The 22179-nt window shown below is 48.3% G+C and overlaps 1 protein-coding gene across 1 annotated transcript in view; it reads left to right on the forward strand.

The window, feature by feature from the left end:
• SIPA1L2 (signal induced proliferation associated 1 like 2) overlaps window positions 1-22179 on the forward strand; it is a 223697-nt gene that overhangs the window by 187719 nt on the left and 13799 nt on the right. The window contains exons 14-18 of the mRNA XM_082638723.1: window positions 242-627; window positions 5171-5395; window positions 7514-7667; window positions 9956-10175; window positions 18953-19084. Of these exons, the coding sequence (XP_082494849.1) occupies window positions 242-627; window positions 5171-5395; window positions 7514-7667; window positions 9956-10175; window positions 18953-19084 (1117 nt within the window). The remainder of the gene's footprint in view (window positions 1-241; window positions 628-5170; window positions 5396-7513; window positions 7668-9955; window positions 10176-18952; window positions 19085-22179) is intronic.

A 22179-nucleotide genomic window follows, 5' to 3' on the forward strand; every position in this document is an offset into this window, starting at 1 on the left:
ATACCCATTTAGGTTAAGATGAATGATGAGAGGAATTATGACTCAGGGGGACTTTTGCATGAAACCAGGATATTTTTTAAAAGGAAGTTCTTTCCTTGCCTCGCACTGAAAAGTGAGCGGAAGGGGTTCGGGTGAAATCATCGGGTTTGTGGCTTCCTGAGTCTAGGGGGGAATGACCTCTTCACGGAGAAGCAAAGTATGGGATTTGTTGGAAGCCTTCCCGTTTCTCTTTCTTCTCAAGATTGGAGAGAAAAGCTGCCCCAGCCATTCCAGCAGCAACACACTCTCCAGCGACACCTCTGGCAACAGCGATGACAAGCACTTTGGGTCCGGGGACCTGATGGACCCCGAGTTGCCGGGTCTTACGTACATCAAGGGTGCCTCCACGGATAGCGGCATCGACACGGCCCCGTGCATGCCTGCTGCGGTCCTCGGCCCCGTGCACCTGGCGGGCAGCAGGTCCCTGGTCCACGGGCAGGCGGATCAGTGGGCTGACTCGGACATCCCGGGGCCCGACGACGAGCAGGCCAAGATGTACGCGGTCCACGGCTACGCGCCCAGCATCTCTGCCGGCCATGCTGCCGACGGCAGCCTGGGTGACCTCAGCGAGATCTCATCCCACTCCAGGTAAGTCCCCGCGCCGCCAGCGGCGCCCGCTCCGGGCACCCTGGGCGCCGTCGCCTGCGCTGGGGTGGGAGAGGGGCCCGAAGTAGGACCAGCAGGCGCCTGAGGTCATTGTCACCTGTGTGCCACGCGGCCTGACTTCAGAGGAACCTCTTGCTTCCAGGGTCTCCTTTGAAATGTGCACACGAATACGTTTGTGATTCTATCTTCCTTTCTCTTGAAAGTTGAGAGAAAACTAAACGGAGATGCTCATGGCCCTCGTCAGACCACTCATCTCTCTCTCCCAGTTCAATCTGTTGTCCCTGGTTTTCAGGAGATGGCAAGCTGGACAGTGCTCAGGGGATAGTGGACAGTGACGGGGCAGGGGGTGGCCTCTCGTCGTCCCTCTGAAGGCCCGTGCCCTGCTCTCCCCTGGTCCGCGGGCCCCCTCTCACGAGTGTGTACACCAGTGGAAGTATGTTCACATTGACAGTCCAATTTAAAAAAAAAAAGACTAGCTAAATTTAAAGGAATTGTATTCTAACTACAAATGTGCAGTATATAGTTATGAGTAGTTTTAAACTCCTATTTGATATATGTCTGTACAGTGACTTTAAAACTCATAATTGGTGATTCCTCCCTTCAAACACCAGGCAGAGAAACGCTTTCATTCAGGTTTGGCCGTGCGTAGAATTTACTGCACACCGATGACTGCTCTCGTTTTCCTTGCTGTCTCCAAGGCCTTCCCTACTTCAGCTCTGAGTGACTGACTTTTCCCCAGAGCTCTTCTAGCTGCTGGAGGGCAGTCAGATGAACACTGATAGGACTATCCTTCCAGGTCCCTAAGGATATGGTGCTTGAGGCTGGCCATGGGGTTCCCAGCACCAGCCTCTGTTCTCCTCGGCTGCCTTCACCCAGGCTGAGCCTGCTGCCCTCTGACTGTCTCCCCGTCCTCGAGCGGCTGCTGCCGAGCCGGGAGGGACGAACCGACGGGCAGAAGGGAGAGTAGCTGTGACCACAAAGCAGACACACGAATCACTTGGGCTTTCCTCTCAGTCGAGGCCGAGACCTCATCAGCGGTGCTGTTATTTTCATGATTGATGTCATGTGATGTCTGATCTTGTTTGAAAAAACATTTTAAACTTCTAAGTCCCGGAAAATTACCGTAAATTAATTTTTCTTACAGAAACCTAAAACACGAGGGTGCCTGCACACACATGCTCACTGCCGCCTTTCTGCTTTCCTTTTCCTGTCGCTAACGTCGTCATCTGTGTCTTACATTTACATCATTTGTGTATTCGAGGGCATTTATGTGACAAGTTAGAGAAAACTGCACACGAATTAGCTCACACAGCAAAGGTAGTATTTTGGCTTATGTAACTGCACAGGCCAGAACTGTGAAGGTTCTGTTTGACACAGCAGCTCACATGATGTCACCTGAGACCAGGTCCCCCGGTCCGTGGGCTTGGCGGGACGGCCCTGAAATCTCAGCAGTGAGAATGGCTGTGTCACCTGCTGTGTCACCTGCAGGCCTCCCGTGCTAGTGCTCCCCTGTCACAGGAAGAAAGTGCGGATCTTTTCAAGTTTCTGCAGACATCCCCCTCTGCCCTGCCACCAGTGTCTCTTCACGTGTTCTTGGCTTTAATCACTGTGCTCTGGGGGCCTGGGGGTCAGTCTGCCAAACCACGCAGCTGGAGACTGGGGAAGAAAGCCACTTCCCCAGAAGAAAATCAGAGGATCATGTCCCTGGGAGAAAGGGGAAGAGATGCAGACAGGGCGTCCTGAGCACCCACCGTAGGCTCTGTCTTCTTCCCCTGGGCAGACGGAGTGCAGGATATGGAAACTATTTTCAAAGTAGAGATTCCTATTACTTTTGACCAGTTCTCTTTAATAATTTGAGTTGAAATAGGTTTAGTACTAACTAAAATAATATTTAAGTGTTGTCAGTGGCTTTGGTTACCTGACTTATTCCTATCTTACTTTCAGAGACAGTTTTGAATTGGCCAGGCTGTAAAAACCATCTTGGGATTTTCTAATCTTCTGGTGTCTTGTTCAGAGTGTAGAAGATTTTCTAACATGGCTGATTTCCTGATACCTTGTTAGAGAGATGTAATTGGCATCCCAAACAGAATTTTGTATTACCGTTGAGGAAAATTTCAGTGGAAACCGCTTTCAGAGCACCTTCTTTTATGAATAGAGAGTCAGGCTATTTATAGGGATTTGAAGTCAGTGTTCTGGAACACCTTAAGCATTCATTAATGTAATGGGTCAGACACGTAGAAAGCACAGGAAACTGCTAGATTGGATTTCTGGTCGATGTTCCCTCTTTCCACGCCTTTACGCTGGACACGTGCACAGTGGTTGCAGAAGGGCCGTGCGCTGAGTGAGGGGCTCCTTTCCCATCCAGGTGCCTTTTTCTTGCCCTTTTTAGTTGACAGTGACTTTAAAGCCACATTTCAACTCCAGTTGCAGGCTTTTGCTCATGTGGAATTCATCATTAAATTAACTCTTTTGAACACTTCCTCCTGTCTGTCCCCTGACCCATATGGGAGAGCTAGAGAAAATAAGATTTCAAATATTTTAAAGTAGTTTTTTTTTAATTTTAAAATATTCAAGTATTTTTAAGTGTTATCCATTAATAGTTTACATTTAAAATAAGACTTGAAATGTCAGTGTGTTGAGGTATTTAGTGTGTTGGCTCATTAGTGCACAAGGGACCCACCTACCACGGTGGTGCTGAGACTCTGCAGATCCTGAAATGCCAGGACCCAGACCGGGACACACATTCCCTGTGCTGATGAGTACCGTCGGCCTTTGAGTGTGTGGTCAGCTCGGAGCCGAGGCCCACTGCCCAGGGGCTCGGTTGTGACTGGGTGCAGCCAGTCCAGGGAACAGGGGAGCAGGAGAGCCTCTTAGGGGCTGGCGTCAGCGCCAAGCATCCTGGCTAGTCACCCCTCCACCCCACGCACTCGTGTATCCCACCATGTTTTAGCTGCTTCTCAGCGCTCAACCCTGGTTGACATGATTTGTGTTCACTGTAGATCGTACCCCAGGCTGCTACCTCCTCTCATCTAGAGAGCCTGGGCCTGTCTCCTTCACTTTGTAGCCACAGCACTTGGTACGTACAGGTCCGTGAACTTGACAAGCATTGGAATGTTTGTTGAGTGAAGGAGGGAAGTCTAAGAAGACTGTTGATAAATGCTTGTTGATTGAGTTAGTAACCCAGTGCCTTGGGTCGCCTAAGGAAACAGGAGGCACCAGCGGTCGACCGTTCGCAGTTCCCAGACCATCTGTGGCGCATTCTTAATACTCTGGTTCTGGTTTTTCACCACCAGCATCACTGGCGTCCCCACCGGCTCCGCCACACACGCGCACGTTCCCAACAGCCATCCAGGAGTCGAGCAAGCGTCCGTTATGTATGTGGTGCAATTCCGGGGTTGCACTGAGGACTGGGCAGGGGGACTCACGACTCCTGGAGACAAGCCGCACTGGTGTGAGGGGAGAACGGGGGTGGAGGGAGGGGTGTGCAGGAATCACCACCCATTAAGCCGGCTCCCCTGCTGCTCCATGCTTTTAATTCAGCAAACCCGTTTTGGTTGGTTGGTTGGTTTTTTTTTTTCCTCCTACGAGGGCAGGGCACTTAGATAAGAGCTCAGAATACAAAGCAGTATTCATAGGAGCCTAACCAAGCTTTTGCAAAGTGAAACGAGTCAACTGCCAAAAAACCCAAACAAAAAAACCCATGTTCTGGCTTCTCCTGTAAATGGCTCATGTGATTATCTGTTGTTTACACTTATTTATGTCATCATACTCTTTACTCTTTGTAAAGGATTGGGAGTTGGCAGTGAAACTCTAAAATAAGAATGTGAGTCTAGAAGGAAGGGATTCATGAAAACCTTATTGCCAACATTCTAGAATGTTGATCTGCTTCAGAGGAAACCTTTAGAACAACGTTACTGCTGCTAAACACGGGTTTTTGCCACGTTGCTCGTCAAACGGATTCGATACATTTGTTCTTAGAGTTTAACTTTAAAATATTTTACTATTGGGGTCAAAGACATTTTTAATCAGGCCTGAATGAGGAAAATGGAAAAGCACGTTGGGCTTGTGACCATTGCCCCAGGTGCTGGTAACACTGGACTCTCATCATAAGAGGCTCCCATTTTTGCCAGTCTGGTGAGTGTGCCCTGATATTCTGCAGTGGTTTGCACTGGCATTTCCCTGGGGATGGCGGAGGTTGAGCCCTTCCTCTTACTTTTATTCACCATTTGAGTTTCTTTTCTTTTGAGGCATCACTGTGGTGCCCATTTTTCTATTAGATTTCCCCTGGCTGTGCTTTGAACATCCTTCTGGCCACAGGCATACAGCTTTGCACATGAACACCCTTGGCCTGTGGGAAGCAGGGCGTTCCAAAGGCACCTGGCAGAGAGGCAGCCACATCTGCCCCCCTCTGCCCGACTTTGCTCACAGAGAAGGACAGGAGTCGTGCGTGGTGGCTCTGAGTTTGGCAACGTGCCCGCACCGCTGAGATCTGATCGTATCGCGGCTTCTGTCTTTTTCTCCCCAGTGGTTCACACCATTCAGGAAGCCCCTCGGCTCACGGGTCCAAAATTAGTGGGTCTCTGGATACGTCCAAAGTGTACATCGTGTCTCACAGCAGCAGTCAACAGGCCCCGGGGTCCGTGTCCAAGGCCTACCACCGGCAAGGGGCCGTGAACAAATATGTCATCGGCTGGAAGAAATCGGAAGACAGCCCGCCACCCGAGGAACCCGAAGTGGCTGAGTGTCAGGGGTAAGGTGTCCGGGGGGCTCTTCTCTAGGCAAACCTTGGGTATCTGGGGCATGGACCAAGCTAATGTACTTTTCCCCCCAGTAGAAACAGATTTTCTAAAAAAGAATAATCGAGAAACATCTTGGTAAAGCTCTTTAAATGTTGGCATTTATATTTCTCTTTAAAAGTCTTCTCTTTCCTTGATGTTCTCATATAAAATCAAAACAAATTTCTTTTTTTAAAAATAAATTTGTTTATTTTATTTATTTTTGGCTGTGTTGGGTCTTCGTTGCTGCGTGCGGGCTTTCTCTAGTTGTGGCGAGCGGGGGCTGCTCTTCGTTGCGGTGCGCAGGCTTCTCATTGTGGTGGCTTCTCTTGTCATGGAACATGGGCTCTAGGCGCACGGGCTTTAGTAGTTGTGGCTCATGGGCTCAGTAGTTGTGGCACATGGGCTTAGTTGCTCCGTGGCATGTGGGATCTTCTCGGACCAGGGCTCGAACCCGTGTCCCCTGCGTTGGCAGGCAGATTCTTAACCACTGCGCCACCTGCGAAGTCCCTAAAACAAATTTCTGTTCCTTGCTTTTATATTCACATACCATGTCCTGCTCACCTCTGTACATCCTCGTGACTCCCACGTAGTAGACCCTCAGAGCATACTTATTGACGTATCATTTGTCAATTTTAATAAAGTCACTAAGTTAGCAGGAAAAAAGACTAGCAATTTTTATTCAAACACATAGGGAAACTGGAATAGTGCATTTTATTAGTGATTTTCGGTATTACCTTATTATCCCAGCAGTTACTGATGAGACCTGGGTTTGTTTTTCTCTTCCCTATGTCTTTCCCAAAGCAGATAGGGCCTGGAGCTCTTGAGCATGTCCACCCCCGAATCTCAGGGCCTACAGCTGGGCACATCTGACAGCCTTGTCACAAACCCTCCATGGTGGGTCTTCCCATGGGGGTACCGTGCAGAGGCCCCATCCCTCGGGTCTTGGGTTCTTTTTTAGCTCCCAAGCCAGCCACATCATCAGTCACATTTAAAAGTTTTGAAAGCTTCTTTCCCAGTCACTGCTTTCATGTCGTCAGCGCTGCTGCTACTTACAGAGCTGAAAAGTTCGGGAAACCTGACCTGCCTCAGGAACAAAGCAAGAGCCGTAGCGAGTTCCAATAAATCGTTCTTAATTTTGAGCATGTTCATGTGAGTTTCATATCCTGATGATTCCCCAGTGAGCTGTCACCCTGCAGCACAGTAGCGTGGCTTTGGAGGTGGGGTCATCTCGGTGATGCAGGACAGTCACACACAGGTCATCCTCTGCAAGCTGCCGCCCTGGGCTGTGGGTTCCTGGAGCATCACGTTTCAGGTCGTGCCGCCCGTCCGCCTCTGCTGACAGTACAGCCCCTGGTTCTTCACCCACCGTGTCTTCAGGAATGTTCCGTGGCTCAGATTACATTTGCAGACCAAACCTTTTAAAAACGACTCCCCAGTTTTCTCCCTGGAAAAGAGCTGAAAACAGTAATTCGTCTAGACAGTCTTTTGTTGTACATAAATACATTTCTATATACTGATAATCAAGGGGGACAGCTGCTTCATTTATCCAAACGGCTTTGCGAAATGGCTGATAATAAAAATGCTTGGCATACACCCGGATGGATTACTGTTCAACATCAGGTTCCCCGGGGTCCGGCTCTCCGTGTTGCAGGGTGGACGGTGCATGGGGTTGCCCAGCCACAAGAGAAAGGCTTTCTCAAGTTCCGGAGAAGCACCAGGCTTCCTTCAAAGAACACGGGATAATCTCCAATAAATTATTGAAACTGTGTTTTCTGACACAGGTTAGGAAAGGGAAAATACAGCCTTATTCGAAAAGTTGGCTCTATGTTTTTATCATTCAGGGCTTGGGGATCTGATTTGTTTCTGCATTATTCAGAAACGTAAGTTTGCACTCATTTCACAAACGTAAGATGGCATGGGGATCTGGGAGAAATGCAGCAGAAGTGAGTCAGCTCAATAACTAAGAAGAGCTGTGTGTGTATGAACGTGGTGGGTGAAGCTGGTGACTGGATTTTAATTCATAAGGCTACAGGCGTTTTACAGATAGGCTGATGACTCATCATCATTTTCCTTCTGCCTTGTTTCACCAGGCTGTATGGTGAGATGGGTCTCCTGTCCACCGCAGCTCAGCAGCAGGCAGTGGTGGGAGATGATGTCTCAGAAACTCAGCACGTGCTCTCGAAAGAAGACTTTCTGAAATTGATGCTTCCCGACAGCCCCTCAGTGGAGGAGGGGAGGAGAAAGGTTAGTGACTTTTGTGTAGCTTTGAAGTTACTGGAAACACTAAGGAAAAGCCTAAAGAGACGCCAGGGCTTCCAGAGTTCTCCCGCATGTGGCCTCTCTCGTGATCCTACCCACAACTCTGTGCCCGGTTGGCCATTTTCACTGTTATTCCCCCAGGAAGCAGAGTGAGCCTGGGAGAGGTCAAGAAAGGCAGCTTTCTAGACGGACAGAGGAAGCTAGAGGCAGGCGGGCCTGGCCTCAGTTCTCGGCTGCAGTGACCATCAGCCGTGTGGTTTTGTTCATGTGGCTTAATCTCTTGGCCCAGTGTCATCCTCTGAAGAAAGGAAGCAATGATAAGTGTACTACAGAGTTGCAGCAAAGATAAGAACCAACTTGACAGAGGACCCGGATATAATGGGTCATCCGAAATAGTAGCTGTTAAAATTCACACTGCCTGACTTTTACTCTGGAACTTGTACCAAGGATAGAGGTTCTCCAAGCCATCCTGCTTGGGTGTAATCCTGTTCCAGAAATGGGCTGGAGTTAGGTACTCTACTGCCTAGCATTGTAAATCAGATGGCACTTGTCCCGTGCTTGTAAACCGTGCCCACTCACAAGGAAAGGCCACACATCAGTCTCACAAACCAACCTCACATTCGAGGGCACGGCTTCATCACCATGGCGCAGACCCTCGCTACCGTTAGATGACTTTATTGTCCTTATTAGTTTTAGTTTTATTATGTATTATTACAGTCTCTTAAACCACTTTGTTAAGTAATGGAAACTATGAAAAAGGACTCACAGGTAATCTAGCCCAATCTCCTCTTGTGGCAAGTAACTGATGCCCCAACTGATGAAATGTGACGTTCCCATAAATATTTGGTGGCAGAGTCAGCCGTGGAATGCAGGCCTTACTCCCTTCTAATTCAGCGCTCTCTTGTCCAAATGAAAAGAAAAAAGTCAGGCATGGCCATCTTGACTGTGATCAGGATAAACAGCAAGCCTTTGTGCTACCGTCTTCCCTATAATAAAACAATGCTGCAATTAACCTAATTGTGTTCTTAGAATAACACTCTCATGAGATACTACCTCAAAGCCGCTTTAATCTAATGGGCCTGTAATCATGTTCTGAACAGCCTGCTGGTTGTGTGTGAAGAGGGAATCTCAGAAGAACTCAACAGAATGAGTCTTTTTTTTTAAACTTGTATCAAATCATGTATATGGTACTGTATAAGCTTGGCTATTGTACCGAAAGTGCAAATAGCTTTTCTTTTAATAGGAACAAACTTCTCCTTGACATGTGTTTTTTTTCTTCTAAGACAAATCGCCTTCTTTTCGTAGTGCAAACTTAACTGCAGTTCACACACATTCTGGTTCCCATTCATCAGCTGGACAGACTTGACAGAATGAAAGGAACACATACAATAGAAATACTTTTAGCCTTCTGGCTACATTCACAAACGTAAATAGCCATTTCTGTATTTGTTTGATGCAAACATGCTGGCTTTTACTATTATTGATGTAAAAGGAATGTGGTTCAGGATATAGAAGAAGTTGGAAATTCAGATTTGATTTAATTTTTCTTGAGTTTTTGACTACTTGCTTCTTTAGTATGAATTTTCCCTACCCTATCTGTGATTTAACACAATAATTTTAATGGTTTCTTTAAATCTGGTTATTGATTACTATAACTCAATTCTCAACAACTGTAATAGACTTTTGTGAGTGAAACTTTCAAGTATGTAGACAGTAAGACTTTCCTGGACCGAAATACTGTCTTTCTGGAACCTGTGTGTGGCTTAGAAAGCTGCAGTGCTCAAAAATTAATATTATTATTATGACCTAGATTAGATTGAACCTCGCATGTAGTTGGTTGGTACAGAAATCACCTAATATTAAAATGTAGTCACTTCCAATTAAAATCAAGCCAGCACTAGGTGTGGTTTTGAATAACAGTTGCCTGAAATGGTAGCGTTCTGGATTTCCAGAAGCTGCCACGGCTAAAAGGTTATGGAGCTTCCATTTAACATTTCAGAATAGAGCTGTGCCTGTCTAATTTGTGGTAATATTTCACAGAACGTCCAAGGAGGAAAAGAGCCAAATCCAATAACTGCAGGAAGCCCTTGTGCGTTTGCCTCGGTGACCTGCGTGCCTGGTGTAGCATCCCTAGGCTGAGGCTTTGCGTGCACCTGCTGCTCAGAGATGCTCCCACGGTGGTACGGGACCCTGCCTAAGTCAGTCACATGAGTTTCACGCTGTCAGCTTTCTGACATCTGTTTTCCCTTCCCTCCTCCTGTCTCAACCCCTAGTTTTCGTTCTATGGGAACCTGTCCCCACGCCGCTCGCTGTATCGCACCCTCTCGGACGAGAGCATTTGCAGCCACCGGAGGGGGTCTTCCTTCGGCAGCTCCCGGAGTTCCATCCTTGACCAGGCCCTGCCCAGTGACATCCTATTCAGCACCACCCCGCCCTACCACAGCACCCTGCCACCCCGGACCCAGCCGGTGCCCAGCATGGGAAGCCTGCGGAGTAAGTGCCCGGGGTGGCCCGAGCTGTCCTCGTGGGCTCTCTGGGGTGGGTCTCCTACGGGGGTTGGAGGGACTTGTTTATTCTTTAAACTATATATCATTTGGTGGTGTGTCTTCTCTTTTAGTAATTTTTGAAGGTGGTAAAAGCCCCAAAGTGGACATTTTTTAAAAGTTGAGCACTACTGCCAATTTTTCAGAAAATTGAAAAACCTGTATTAAACGTTTTTAACAAGTAAAATAGTGACCTTTATACTTAGCTCAGCTATTACATCCATAAAGAAAAAAGTGTCTAAACCTGATAAAGAGAAAAGGGTGCCATGGTGGTAGATTTTCCGGTGGGCAGCATTCAGGGAGGAAGGTTGGTTTTCTTGCCTCCTGTGTCTGTTTCTTCTTGATCTTCCAGATCTGGTGAAGGCGAAGGTGGCAGGTGGGCATCGGGACACCTGGGTCCCAGCCCTGGCTCTTCCCACGTGGTACCATGTCCCATCACTTAGATTCTGTGTCCAGTTCACTCCAATTTATTGGCCACAGGTTGACTAGATAATTTCCAGATGATTTTCCTTCAAATCCTAAAATCTTTGCTTTTTACATAGTGTCAGTTTCCTATTAACATGTCAGTGTTGAAGGGTGATTTTTTTTTAACAGTTAGCTTTATTTCCTTTTTTCATAGTTAATTTCTATTGTACAGGAAGAATGAAGATTAAATCAGAAGTATATTCCTTGTCATGTTTTTTTTAAATTTCATCATAGAAAGCATTATCTTTAGAACCAATTTGAACTTCATAATACACATATAAGTCCCAGGCTGAATGAAATTAAAGTTCTAATAATCTTTCTAATGTTTAACATAATTGGAAATGAACCTTGTCTCATAAAATTCTTAATCTATTTCTTTAAGTAACATAATATCCTGCCTGTTATGAAAAGTCCATTTGCCTAAATTGATAAAGGTATGAAGGTCAGACAGACGTATTCTAATACCCTAATATTTCTCCAAATGTTTGTCCTTTTTAATAAATAGGTAACTTTAATGGCCTCTTAAAGCTTTCCTGAAACCAGTAAAACTATTTTCTTGAAGATGTCACATCTTCCACTTAAACATGCTTGAGGTATGATTGTGAAATCTACGGTATAGATGTTACTGTAGTTCTTACATTCTACCTTTCATTTGCTTCCCTGTGGAAGACACACAATTGACCCTTGAACTACAGGGATTTGAACTGTGCAGATCGACTTACACACAGAGTTTTTTCCATGTAAATATCACAGTACTACATGCTCCACGGTTGGTTGGATCAGGGGATGTGGCACCTCGGATACGGTGGCCAGCTGTAAAGTACATGCAGATTTTCCACTGTGTGGGTGGTCCACGCCCCTGATACCACGTTACTTAAGGGTAAACTCTCTATCCTTTTTTTAGCTTCACTTTTTTTTTCTTAATAAACATCATTTACTTAGAGCAGTCTTAGGTTCACAGCAAAAGTGAGCAGAAGGCATGCAGCCTTCCCGTGTACACACCTGCTGCCCCTGCAGGTGCTCAGTCTCCCCCCGACCACAGGGTACATTTGTTAGAGGACACTGACACATCTTCATCACCCAAAGTGCATAGTTTGCATTGGGGTTCACTCCCGGCATCGTACATTCTATGTGTTTGGACAAATGCATGATGACGTACCTACCACTGTAGTATTTTACAGAGTATTTTCATCTCCCTAAAGAGCCTCTGTGCCCCACCTGTTCATCCCTCTCTGCCCCTCACCCCTGGTAAATCAATGGTTCTTTTTTTTACTGTCTCCGTAGTTTTGTCCTTTCCAGGTATCATATAGTTGGAGTCATACAGGGTATAGCCTTTCCAGAAATACATTTAATTTTCCTCCACGCCTTGATAGCTCACTTCTTTTTCGTGCTGACTACTGTTCTATTGTCTGGGTATGCCGATTTATCCTTTTTTTTTAATTTATTTATTTATTTATTTATTTTTGGCTGCGTCAGGTCTTCGTTGCTGCGCGCAGGCTTTCTCTAGTTGCGGTGAGCAGGGGCTACTCTTCATTGCAGTGCGCGGGCTTCTCATTGCAGTGGCTTCTCTTGTTGCGGAGCATGGGCTCTAGGTGCTCGGGCTTCAGTAGTTGTGGAACGCAGGCTCAGTAGTTGTGGCTTGCGGGCTCTAGAGCGCAGGTCAGTAGTTTTGGCACCTGGGCTTAGTTGCTCCACGGCATGTGGGATCTTCCCGGACCAGGGCTCGAACCCGTGTCCCCTGCATCGGCAGGCGGATTCTTAACCACTGCGCCACCAGGGATGTCCCTGAATCCTTTCTTAGTATGTTCAAAGGTACAATGGAAACAGGCAGGATACACTCTCCACTATCCAGATTAAAAACTGCCTGACTTGCCTTCACTGTCTCTTCTTCTGGGAAAAGCAGTAAGAGTGGCCCTTGCTGTTTGTGCTTCTCAGATGAAACCTTCTTATTTGGCCACATGACTCCTCCAATTTCTAAACTTCACAACCTACTCTGAAAAAAAAATTCTCTAGGTTTGGTGGATGAAATGACAAAATATAAATAAAGGGGCTTCCCTGGTGGCGCAGTGGTTGAGAGTCCGCCTGCCGATGCAGGGGACACGGGTTCGTGCCCTGGTCCAGGAGGATCCCAGTCCAGAGCCTGTGTTCTGCAACGGGAGAGGCCGCAACAGTGAGGGGCCCGCGTACCGAAAAAAAAAAAAAAAAAATATATATATATATATATATATATATAAATAAGGGACCTGGGAGTAATTTGAATTAATGTGTCTCCCCCAAGACACTTCTGATTCCCTCCTTCCCCCCCACCAAGAGGTTCAACTGCAAGGATCTGGTTGTCCCTGGGAGGATGCTCGCCCCTGGGACCCCTGACACCCACACTCACCTGTGTGTGTGGTTATTATTCCTGTATCTGCTCAAGGCAGATTTCAGTCATCTTTTGCTTTCTGTGATTTCTGGCCACTCAGCAGAGCCCCTGTGAGCAGATCTAGCTCTGAGAGTAGTTGCAACAGTCTGCCCCTGCAACAAGCCAGAGAGTTGACAAGTGGGAGCTTGTGGCCAGCAGATGCCTGTGAGCGAGGAATGAGGACTATTTGGGGTCGCCCACGTGTTTCTCTTAGTTTCTCAGAGACTTAGCTTCACGAGAAAACTTGCAGTGGAAGTTAGGTTAGTTCTGCCAGAGCGTGTAGCACTGGATGGTTCATTAGCTACAGAGGTTGAGCAAGAATATGCAGAAGGCACATGTATTCTCCTAAAGTTTCCCAGGAAGCATCTGACCTTCCACTCATAGAGACTCATTTGGATCTTGTTCCCGATCTGGAGCAAGGACAGCGCAGGGGAGGGTTGGCAAGTCCATCTTTTCACAGTGAGCCTCAGGAGACCTCATCGCCGTACCTTTTCTCCATGTAATTATCAGTCACAGGCTTCTCGTTCAGACAGTTTTAGCTTTTCCAAGTCTCAAACTTGGGCCCATCTCAGAATCTGTCTTCTCCTGAGACCAGGATCTTAATCCAACCTTGGAAGACAGATGACACTTAACAAACACATTTTGGATGTGACTCATGTCATGATTCATATATATTTCCTGGAGGCGGTTTGGGAATCCCTGAATGTGCTGTATCATTATGTCTTCAACTTGGAGGTATAAAAATATGACCAGCTCGAACAATTGAAAAAATTCAGAGATCTTTCTGCATTGCATTTAGGGCCTTTGTTTCCATCATTGGTGGATTTCAGAGTAAAATTTCTTTTGGGGCCCAGGTAGAAAAAAAGAATAGGGAGTGGCCATTTTGACACACAGTTCACAGGCCCGAAAACCAATGATATTGAAAACCGCTCATAGTATCCTTGTCTCCTTGACCATGTGGCTACCTGGCTTTGTTCAGTGCAGTCCCAAGCATTGGCAGGTTTAAAGCATGTTTAAAGAGAATTACTGATTTTTTACAAAATGGAGTTTTATGAAACTCTCCAAGGAATGGTAGAAATCTTCCTATGTGGGTAGAATTTTAGAACAAGAGTTCTTAAATTTTGAAAAATAAAAACAGGGTATTAGGACTTCCCTGGTGGCGCAGTGGTTAAGAATCCGCCTGCCAGTGCAGGGGACACGGGTTCGAGCCCTGATCCGGGAAGATCCCACAAGCCATGGAACAGCTAAGCCCGCGAGCCACAACTACTGACCCCGCGTGCCACAACTACTAAAGCCCACGCTCCTAGAGCCCGTGCTCCGCAACAAGAGAAACCACCACAATGAGAAGCCCGAGCACCGCAACGAAGAGTAGCCCCCGCTCGCCGCAACTAGAGAAAGCCCGCGCACAGCAACGAAGACCCAACGCAGCCAAAAATAAATAATAAAATAAAATTAATTAATTAAAAAAAAACAAGGTATTAGGTTCTATATGTTCCCAAATCCTATAGTTGTGACCTAGGCCCCTCACAAAGGATGCTCCTTGAAGTTCCAAAGCGAGTTTTAGCAGAAATAAAAGAAATTAGTGTTTTCCTTATAATTTAGTACCCACTCAAGATGCCAGAGACCCCAGGTGCAAACTTAAGGGTGTGTGGCCAGCAGAAGAGATGCCCTTGCTTCCGCTGGCATCGCAGACAGCATCCATGGCCATCAGAGGAAGAGTATTCTCCGACTCTATGTGGCGCTTCTTTCTGTTTTTTTCAAATGTTCTCAGTCTCCACTGTAATAAACATCCATTGGTTTCTGGAGAGTAATTGTGAAACCACAGCTATCTGACCACCAGGAAATGCTAACAGGAGGGCTCCTCTGCATTTATAATAACAGCGAGAAAGTCAGACTCAATAAAGCTGGTCCCCGCGATTTCAGCGTCGGGTTAAACAAACAGGAAGCCCCAAGATCGATGTCCAGGCCAGAGAGCAGAGGCCCCGGCAGCAGTGCCTGGACATCAGCTGCCCTTCAGAAGCCACGAGTCGCTTTCATTCCTGGATTGGCCAGAGGAGCAGCGTGGGCTCTGGAGCAGCACTGGCTTGAGAGGACGGGCCTTGAAATAACAGGCTTTGGTACCTAAGTCGCGCCTTTTCTTCCCCATCTGGAAAGCTCAGGGAACAACCCAGTTACAGCTGCTGTAGTCACGCCCAGAGCGGGGGCTGGTTCCTGTACGTACTTGCCCAGACCCCAGAGCAGCACCAGCAGGACTCGCCTGCTCCTGGCGGCCCCTCAAGGGCAGAACCTGCGCCTATGGTTATCCCATCCCTAGGTACAGACACAGTACCTGGTGGGACCCAGAATGCAGCAGGTGCAGAGTAAACGCCACCTGGGTGATGCCTAATGTCAGTTATAAGTATTATAAAGAATGTTTGGTGGTTTGGAGTCTTGGACCCCCCCAAAAAAAAGCGAAATTTTTTTCTGATTATATGATTTTCCAAGCATTGCAAAAATTTTAGGTGCTTTTTTTTTTTTTTTTTTTTTTTTTGGCGCGGGCCTCTCACGGTCGTGGCCTCTCCTGTTGTGGAGCACAGGCTCCAGACGCGCAGGCCCAGCAGTTGTTGCTCACGGGCCCAGTTGCTCCGCGGCACGTGGGATCCTCCCAGACCAGGGCTCGAACCCGTGTCCCCCGCATTGGCAGGCAGATTCTCAACCACTGCGCCACCAGGGAAGCCCTTAGGTGCTTTTTTTTTTTTTAATTTTTTTTTTACAGTAGGTCCTTGTTGATTATTTATTTTAAATATAGCAGTGTGTACGGTGCTTTTCATCCTGAGAATTCAGAGAGGAACTTAGGGGAATTCCCTGATGGTCTGGTGGTTAGGACTCTGCTCTCTCACTGCCGAGGGCCCAGGTTCCATCCCTGGTCAGGGAACTAAGATCCCGCAAGCTGCACGGTGCAGCCAACAACAACAACAAAAAAGAATACAGAGAGGAACTTAGGCGGCTCCTGCTTCATTTAAGGTGACACTCCTTGACACTGGTACCGTCCTGCTTACTGAGCGACAACGCATTTGGATTTCAATCCGTGCTTTCTCAGAGCTCTGTTCCCAGAACTGCTCTTCCCCAGGCAGCTGCTGCTGGGCTGTGTCTTGGTGACTGTCACCTCCTCAGACAGGCCTCCCTCCAGCATGCCACTGCTTGTATGATCTTGTTCATTTGTTTCTTCTCTCTCTCCGTGTCACTTGCCGCGTAAGCTCTGTGAGAGGGTGGGCCTTGTCTGTCTTACCCACCGCTCCACCCCATCTTTAGGCATACAGTAGGCATTTAACAAACACACCATAGATGGTTGAGTGGATAGTACTCCAAATAAACTCTTGAGGGAGGGAATCTTCTCCAATTTACTAAGCATCTTTGCCAGTTCTGTAGTGTCAAATAAACACGAAAGTCCCATTGACAACTGGGGGAGAGGAGTGACTGTTTACAGTAAAGAAGAAATATCCCTCCTTTTGCTTCCTGGTTCTCCATAGAAGTTGGAGGAGGTTAGAAGGATGCCCTGGGTTTGCCTCTGACTGTGACACACCCCTGCTCTGTGGGTCGCTAGGCCCACTCACTCCACACACACTCACTCTGGGCAGGAGCTTCCCGGCCACCAAACTTCAGGTTGGTGCCACACAGAGTGAGAGCTCGGATATCTTTTTTTTTTTTTGCAGTATGCGGGCCTCTCACTGTTGGGGCCCCTCCCGCTGCGGAGCACAGGCTCCAGATGCGCAGGCTCAGCGGCCGTGGCTCATGGACCCAGCCACTCCACGGCTTGTGGGATCTTCCCGGACCGGGGCACGAACCCGCGTCCCCTGCATCGGCAGGCGGACTCTCAACCACTGCGCCACCAGGGAAGCCCAAGAGCTCCGATCTTTAACCCAAGATGGTCAGGGCTCCTTTGTCAGTCCCCCGTTGGGTGTTTGGGGAAGATGCTCTTTGAGCTCACGAACGCAGGAGGGACAGGAAGAGGGGACAAGGGACTGTAGGCCAGCCCTCCTCTCTCACTGCCTCTTCCCCTCTTGCCCTCTATTATTTTGCTGTCTGCCTTGACTCCTGTTAGAGCCAGTCAGGGCGTTGTCTGCTGGTGCTGGGGAGAAAGCAGACAGCACACAGAATGTGTACCGGGTTTGATTTTAGGCTCTACGATGCCAGAAGCTCAGGTGAAGGATTATTTCTTTATAAAGGCAAAGAAGATCCTCAGGTTGACATTTCTTAGCAATACATGACCAAGAGACTGTACTTTCGGTAAACATGTTCATTCAGCTGAATAATTTTTCACTCTCTGATGTTTTCCTCTCCAGTGAGGGAAGGAGAGGCAGGGGGTGAGGGGCGTGCCCCATGCACACCGGCTTCCAGCCGGCCCGGGGCACCCTTCCCAGAGCTGCGACACGCACACCCCTATTCCTGACCAACTCAGCCACAGGGAAATCAGTGGCAAAAGTAATTCCCACCTAGTCAAATAGTTTCTTTTCACTTGGTGCAGAAAACCTGCTTTAAGCAAAGCAGCTGATGTGTTTGAGAGACGGGGGAAGTGATTGAGGGTCCCTGGGCTTCCTGACCTTTCTCTCTGGTGGGGAGGGGTTGAACCTTAAATTCTGGGTTAAGGTGGGACCTGGGCGGGGTCAGCCCAGCCTCTGCCCTTCGGTGCCTCCCTGGGTTTAGAGGGGTCCATCAGGAGAGAAGCAGACAAGGACAGAGAGCATCACACATGGAACACACTGGAGCACTTGAAGAGGGAGGGTGGCGGGAACGGTGTTGATAAAATCCCCGTTACTGGTTTCCCTTCAAGATGGAGGGGGTGACGGTTCCACATTTAAGCGGGTTAACATTAAAAACAGAGTGGCTTCATCGTTTGCTACAGCAGCTGTTAGAGGTAGGCTAAGAGCTGCATGTGGAAGGTGCTGGGAAACAGAGCATTAGGGTCCTTCAAGGCCAGATCACAGGCACCCGCTGTCCTGGTCCAGGTGCGAGCATTTCACAGTTTCCCAAAAGGATGTGGGCACTAAAATTACAGGTGCACTTGGTTAATTAAGTCCCTTCCTTAATTGCGGGCTCAGATGGCCAGGTGGTTATTATTTTGATTGGTCTAATTAGTCAGATGTGTCCGCGAGCAGCTGCGTACCACATTCTGGGCAGGGCCAGGAGAGGCACCTTAGAGAAGGTCCAGCCTTTGGGAAATTTGTCCACAGATGCATAATGAGTTCCTAACAACCAGTATGGCTAGTGACGTAAACGCTTCAAGTCCTGTGATGAGAGTTGAAAGAGAAGAAACGTAAAAGGTCTGTTTGCACAGAGAAAGCAAGACTAGCAAACATTCGGTGCCAATTAGGGAGAGGGTTTTGGTTTAGCCAGTGATCAAGATGCCTCATTAAGTCAAAAGAGTAATCCAACCACCATTTTTGTACATAGCGAAATGTACAAAAGAGATTGCACCCAACCGTTTTTACAGTAGAGGCTTCAACACTCTTCCCACAGGGGGACGTCACCCCAAGGGAAACAGGAAGAGATCCTGAGGGTGGTCAGACTGGGGTGGTGTCCTCGGGAGAAGCCCACCCGGGAGAAGTTCACCTCTGCTTTTCTGATTCGTGTGAAGGCTCAGTCCTGATCTTGCACCCGGCCCCTGCCCGCTGGTGACCTCTCAGTGAGCCTGGAGGTCGCGGCTCTTTCACAAAGCCCCTCCTCTCGAGTGCTGTGTCTCTTGGGTGACTGCAGTGGGATGTCTGTTTCTTTACTGGGACAGGAGATCGTTTACAAAAAGCTCCCTGGGCCCCTCTGAGGGCCTGGCTGGTACCCGTGCTGTGTGATCTGACTGACACTCTGGTTTTGTTTCTGTCTAGATGAGTTCTGGTTCTCCGATGGGTCCTTATCAGATAAGTCCAAGTGCGCAGATCCCGGCCTGATGCCCCTCCCGGACACGGACACAGGGTTAGATTGGTCCCACCTCGTGGATGCTGCCCGGGCGTTTGAAGGTAAAGACTCGCAGCCTCTGGGGCCGGGGCAGCAGCACAGGGATCGTGTGGGTTAACGTCTGGTTGCCCTGAGCATCTTCCAAGAGGAAAACCAGGGGATGGCTTGGGCTGAGACTGAGGGCCTTTCCTTAGGGAGAACCAGGCACACTGGGAAGTAGCACTGGGCAAAGGGCCTCAAACCTGCTTCCAGGTCAGGTGCCAGCTGTGACCTGGCGGGCGTCACTTGTCCTCTGACACCTGTGTTTTCTTACCTGGAATGTAGAGGTGGGGATCTAGGACACAGACTCTGTCTCTCCTCCCAGCGTGATGAGGTGAGACAGGAGGAGAAGGCCCCTCAGAGGTCCAAGCCGCCCGGACAAGCACAGGCCTGGGCGCCTGGTGGCTTGGGGTCCCTGCAGACTCTGGTGTGGCCTCCTTGACCCAGCGGGTCACCCTGCATGGGCCCCGGCTTCCTCCTCTAACCATGTGGTCAGGATGGTGCTGGGCTGGCTGATCTCTGGGGCCTTCTGGCTGTCACACTGCCCTCCACCATCTCTGGAGAATGTTTCTGTGAATTTAGGAGGGGAAGCTGCACCTTTTCTCCAGCCTGCAGATAAAGGGGGCCACAGACAAGGGAGATGCTTGCCTCCCAGGCACCCTCTGCACCTTACGCATGGGTCCAGGGACCCCGGCGACCCGGATTCAGACTTTCTGCCATTTGCTGCTACATTCTCTCCATGACCACAGCCTCTGCACCTGGGTGACCTGTCTGAGACTCCCCTCTGTGTCTGCATCTTCACTGCCGCCCCCCAGGGATGGCCATGGCCACCTGAGTGGCCCTTTTCTTTCCCTCTCCTTTGACTCACCTTCTCTGGTCATCGGTTCCCGTCACCTGTGATGTGCAGGCTTCCGGAAAGGGATTCAAATTCCTTTCCCAGGAGGGGCAGGTGCACTTTGCAGTCAGGCTGCTGCAGGGTGTGGAGGTCAGCTGCCCTGATCGCCTGTCTAACGAGCTGCCCTGCTAGGCAGCTTCCCTCATCAGTTGGGATCAGTGCCCCTGGTCCTAAGCACTATTTGGGGGAGAGTCTGGGGGAGGGGTGAGTCAAAAGCTCCTCTCCAGCTAATTCAGGGACACGTTAATTCAGTACAGGGACGTTTAGCTCTGGTAGATGGGGGGTGGGGAAACTGTTGGGAAGAAACTCCTGCAAAAGGCATGGGCTGTTTCTGCTCCCTTATTAGACAGAGTACAACTGTTCTGGGTTTGCTGCTTTACAGTACTAGTCCCGTGTGGAAACTCGAGAATGCCCCCGTCTGCTTGGTAACGCAGCCTTCATTTCTCTCAACCAGAAGATGGTTAGAGTGCATTATAACAGCCCTCTGAACGCTGGCCCGGCGTGACCGAGCCCCAGAGGGCACGAACACAGTCTCACCTCTGTCCAGAGCAGCCCAGGCAAGACGGAGCAGCATTTTCTCTGGCCTGTTCCATGCACACTTGTCTCACTGCCCGAGGAGAGTGTAAGAACTTCCATTCTGTCTTCTCCGTTCCCCCGCTGCATAAATGTTAGCGTAGTGCTTACCACACTGAATTCTGCATTATTCACCTCTCTGTCTCTCCCTATTAGATGATGAGTTTCTTAAGGGAAGCCTGCTTCTTCAATTTATCTTTATTGATCAAGCGCAGAGCAAGATAACCGAATGAGGAGATCTTGTACAGAGGAGCCAGTAGGTCCAAAACACACAGGGCCCTGTGCACCCTTGAGCTATCTCAGCTCACAGCATCATTTGTAACCTCTGAGGTCCTCCTGCATTTTGTGTTCATTTTTCTGATTTAAAACAACACCTAGCACTTTGTCTCCACCCTCATTTGTGTCTTTGCTTGACTCCCTTCCACCCCTTCCAAATAAAATCTCTGCCATGAAGTGGAGTTTTTCAGGGAGCTGGGCTGCAGGTGGGAGGGCAAGAAAGCAAAATGGTGCAGACAGCAGTGACTGAGTTGTCCATCCAGGGGGGCTATGGTTGTGTTCGCAGCCCTACGGCTGGGCTACTGGCCTTTGGAAAAGTCACTTAGCTACACGCCTTGTGCCGACGCTGAATGTTGGACACCAGTCCTCTAAGGTACATGCTTGTGTTGGGCTTCAGCCTGCTTGTCTATGAAATGAATTCCTTTCCAGAGAACCTGGAAGGCTTCTCCCAGCCCTGCCCTCCAGTTCTGCAGTTCCGTCCTTCAGGGTATTTCTGAGCTGGAGTTAGAGGCTAGCTGGGAGTTGGCATCGTCAGACAAAGGAGGAAAAAACACAGACATCCCAGCTAGCCAGTGCCTCAGGGGCAGGGGTACCTAAGTTCAACCGAAAGAATGTGGGATTTTATTTGCAGGGGGAGAGGACTTGGGTTACCTGACCTTTCTGAACTTTCCAATCAGCATTTTATAGAAAATATGGAAAGAGTTGAGGTCGTGTTTAAAAATTTCAGTTGTTTTAGGTGCTACTCCGTAGGGTAGCATGCCACCTTGAGACATTAGTCAGCTCAGGAAAATTCAAGAATTTGCAACTCCAGACCTTTGGCTGATCAGATTCTTTTGTATCGGTGTCAGCTCCGCTGTGATGCAAGTTGGTATGATGGTGACCAGGCGTGATCCATCCCCTTAGCACTTTTTAAAAAATTTATTTTATTGAAGTATAGTTGATTTAGAATGTTGTGTTAATTTCTGCTGTACAGCAAAGTGATTCAGCTATACATATATACACATTCTTCCATATTCTTCTCCATAATGGTTTATCACAGAATATTGAATATAGTTCTCTGTGCTGTACATTAGGACCTTGTTGTTTATCCATCCTATATATCATAGTTTGCATCTGCTAATCCCAAACTCCCATTCCATCCCCCCTCCCCCCTCCCCTTTGGCAACCACAAGTCTGTTCTCTATGTCTGTTTCTGTTCCATAGATATGTTCATTTGTGTCCTATTTTAGATTCAACATATAAGTGATATGATACACTATTTGTCCTTCTCTGTCTTACTTCACTTAGTATGGTAATCTCTAGTTGCATCCATGTTGCTGCAAATGGCATTATTTCATTCTTTTTTATGGCTGAGTAATATTCCATTGTATATAT

This window comes from Mesoplodon mirus (genome assembly GCF_964341445.2).
Source record: "Mesoplodon mirus genome assembly, chromosome: 2".
In the NCBI taxonomy this organism is placed as follows: domain Eukaryota; kingdom Metazoa; phylum Chordata; class Mammalia; order Artiodactyla; family Ziphiidae; genus Mesoplodon; species Mesoplodon mirus.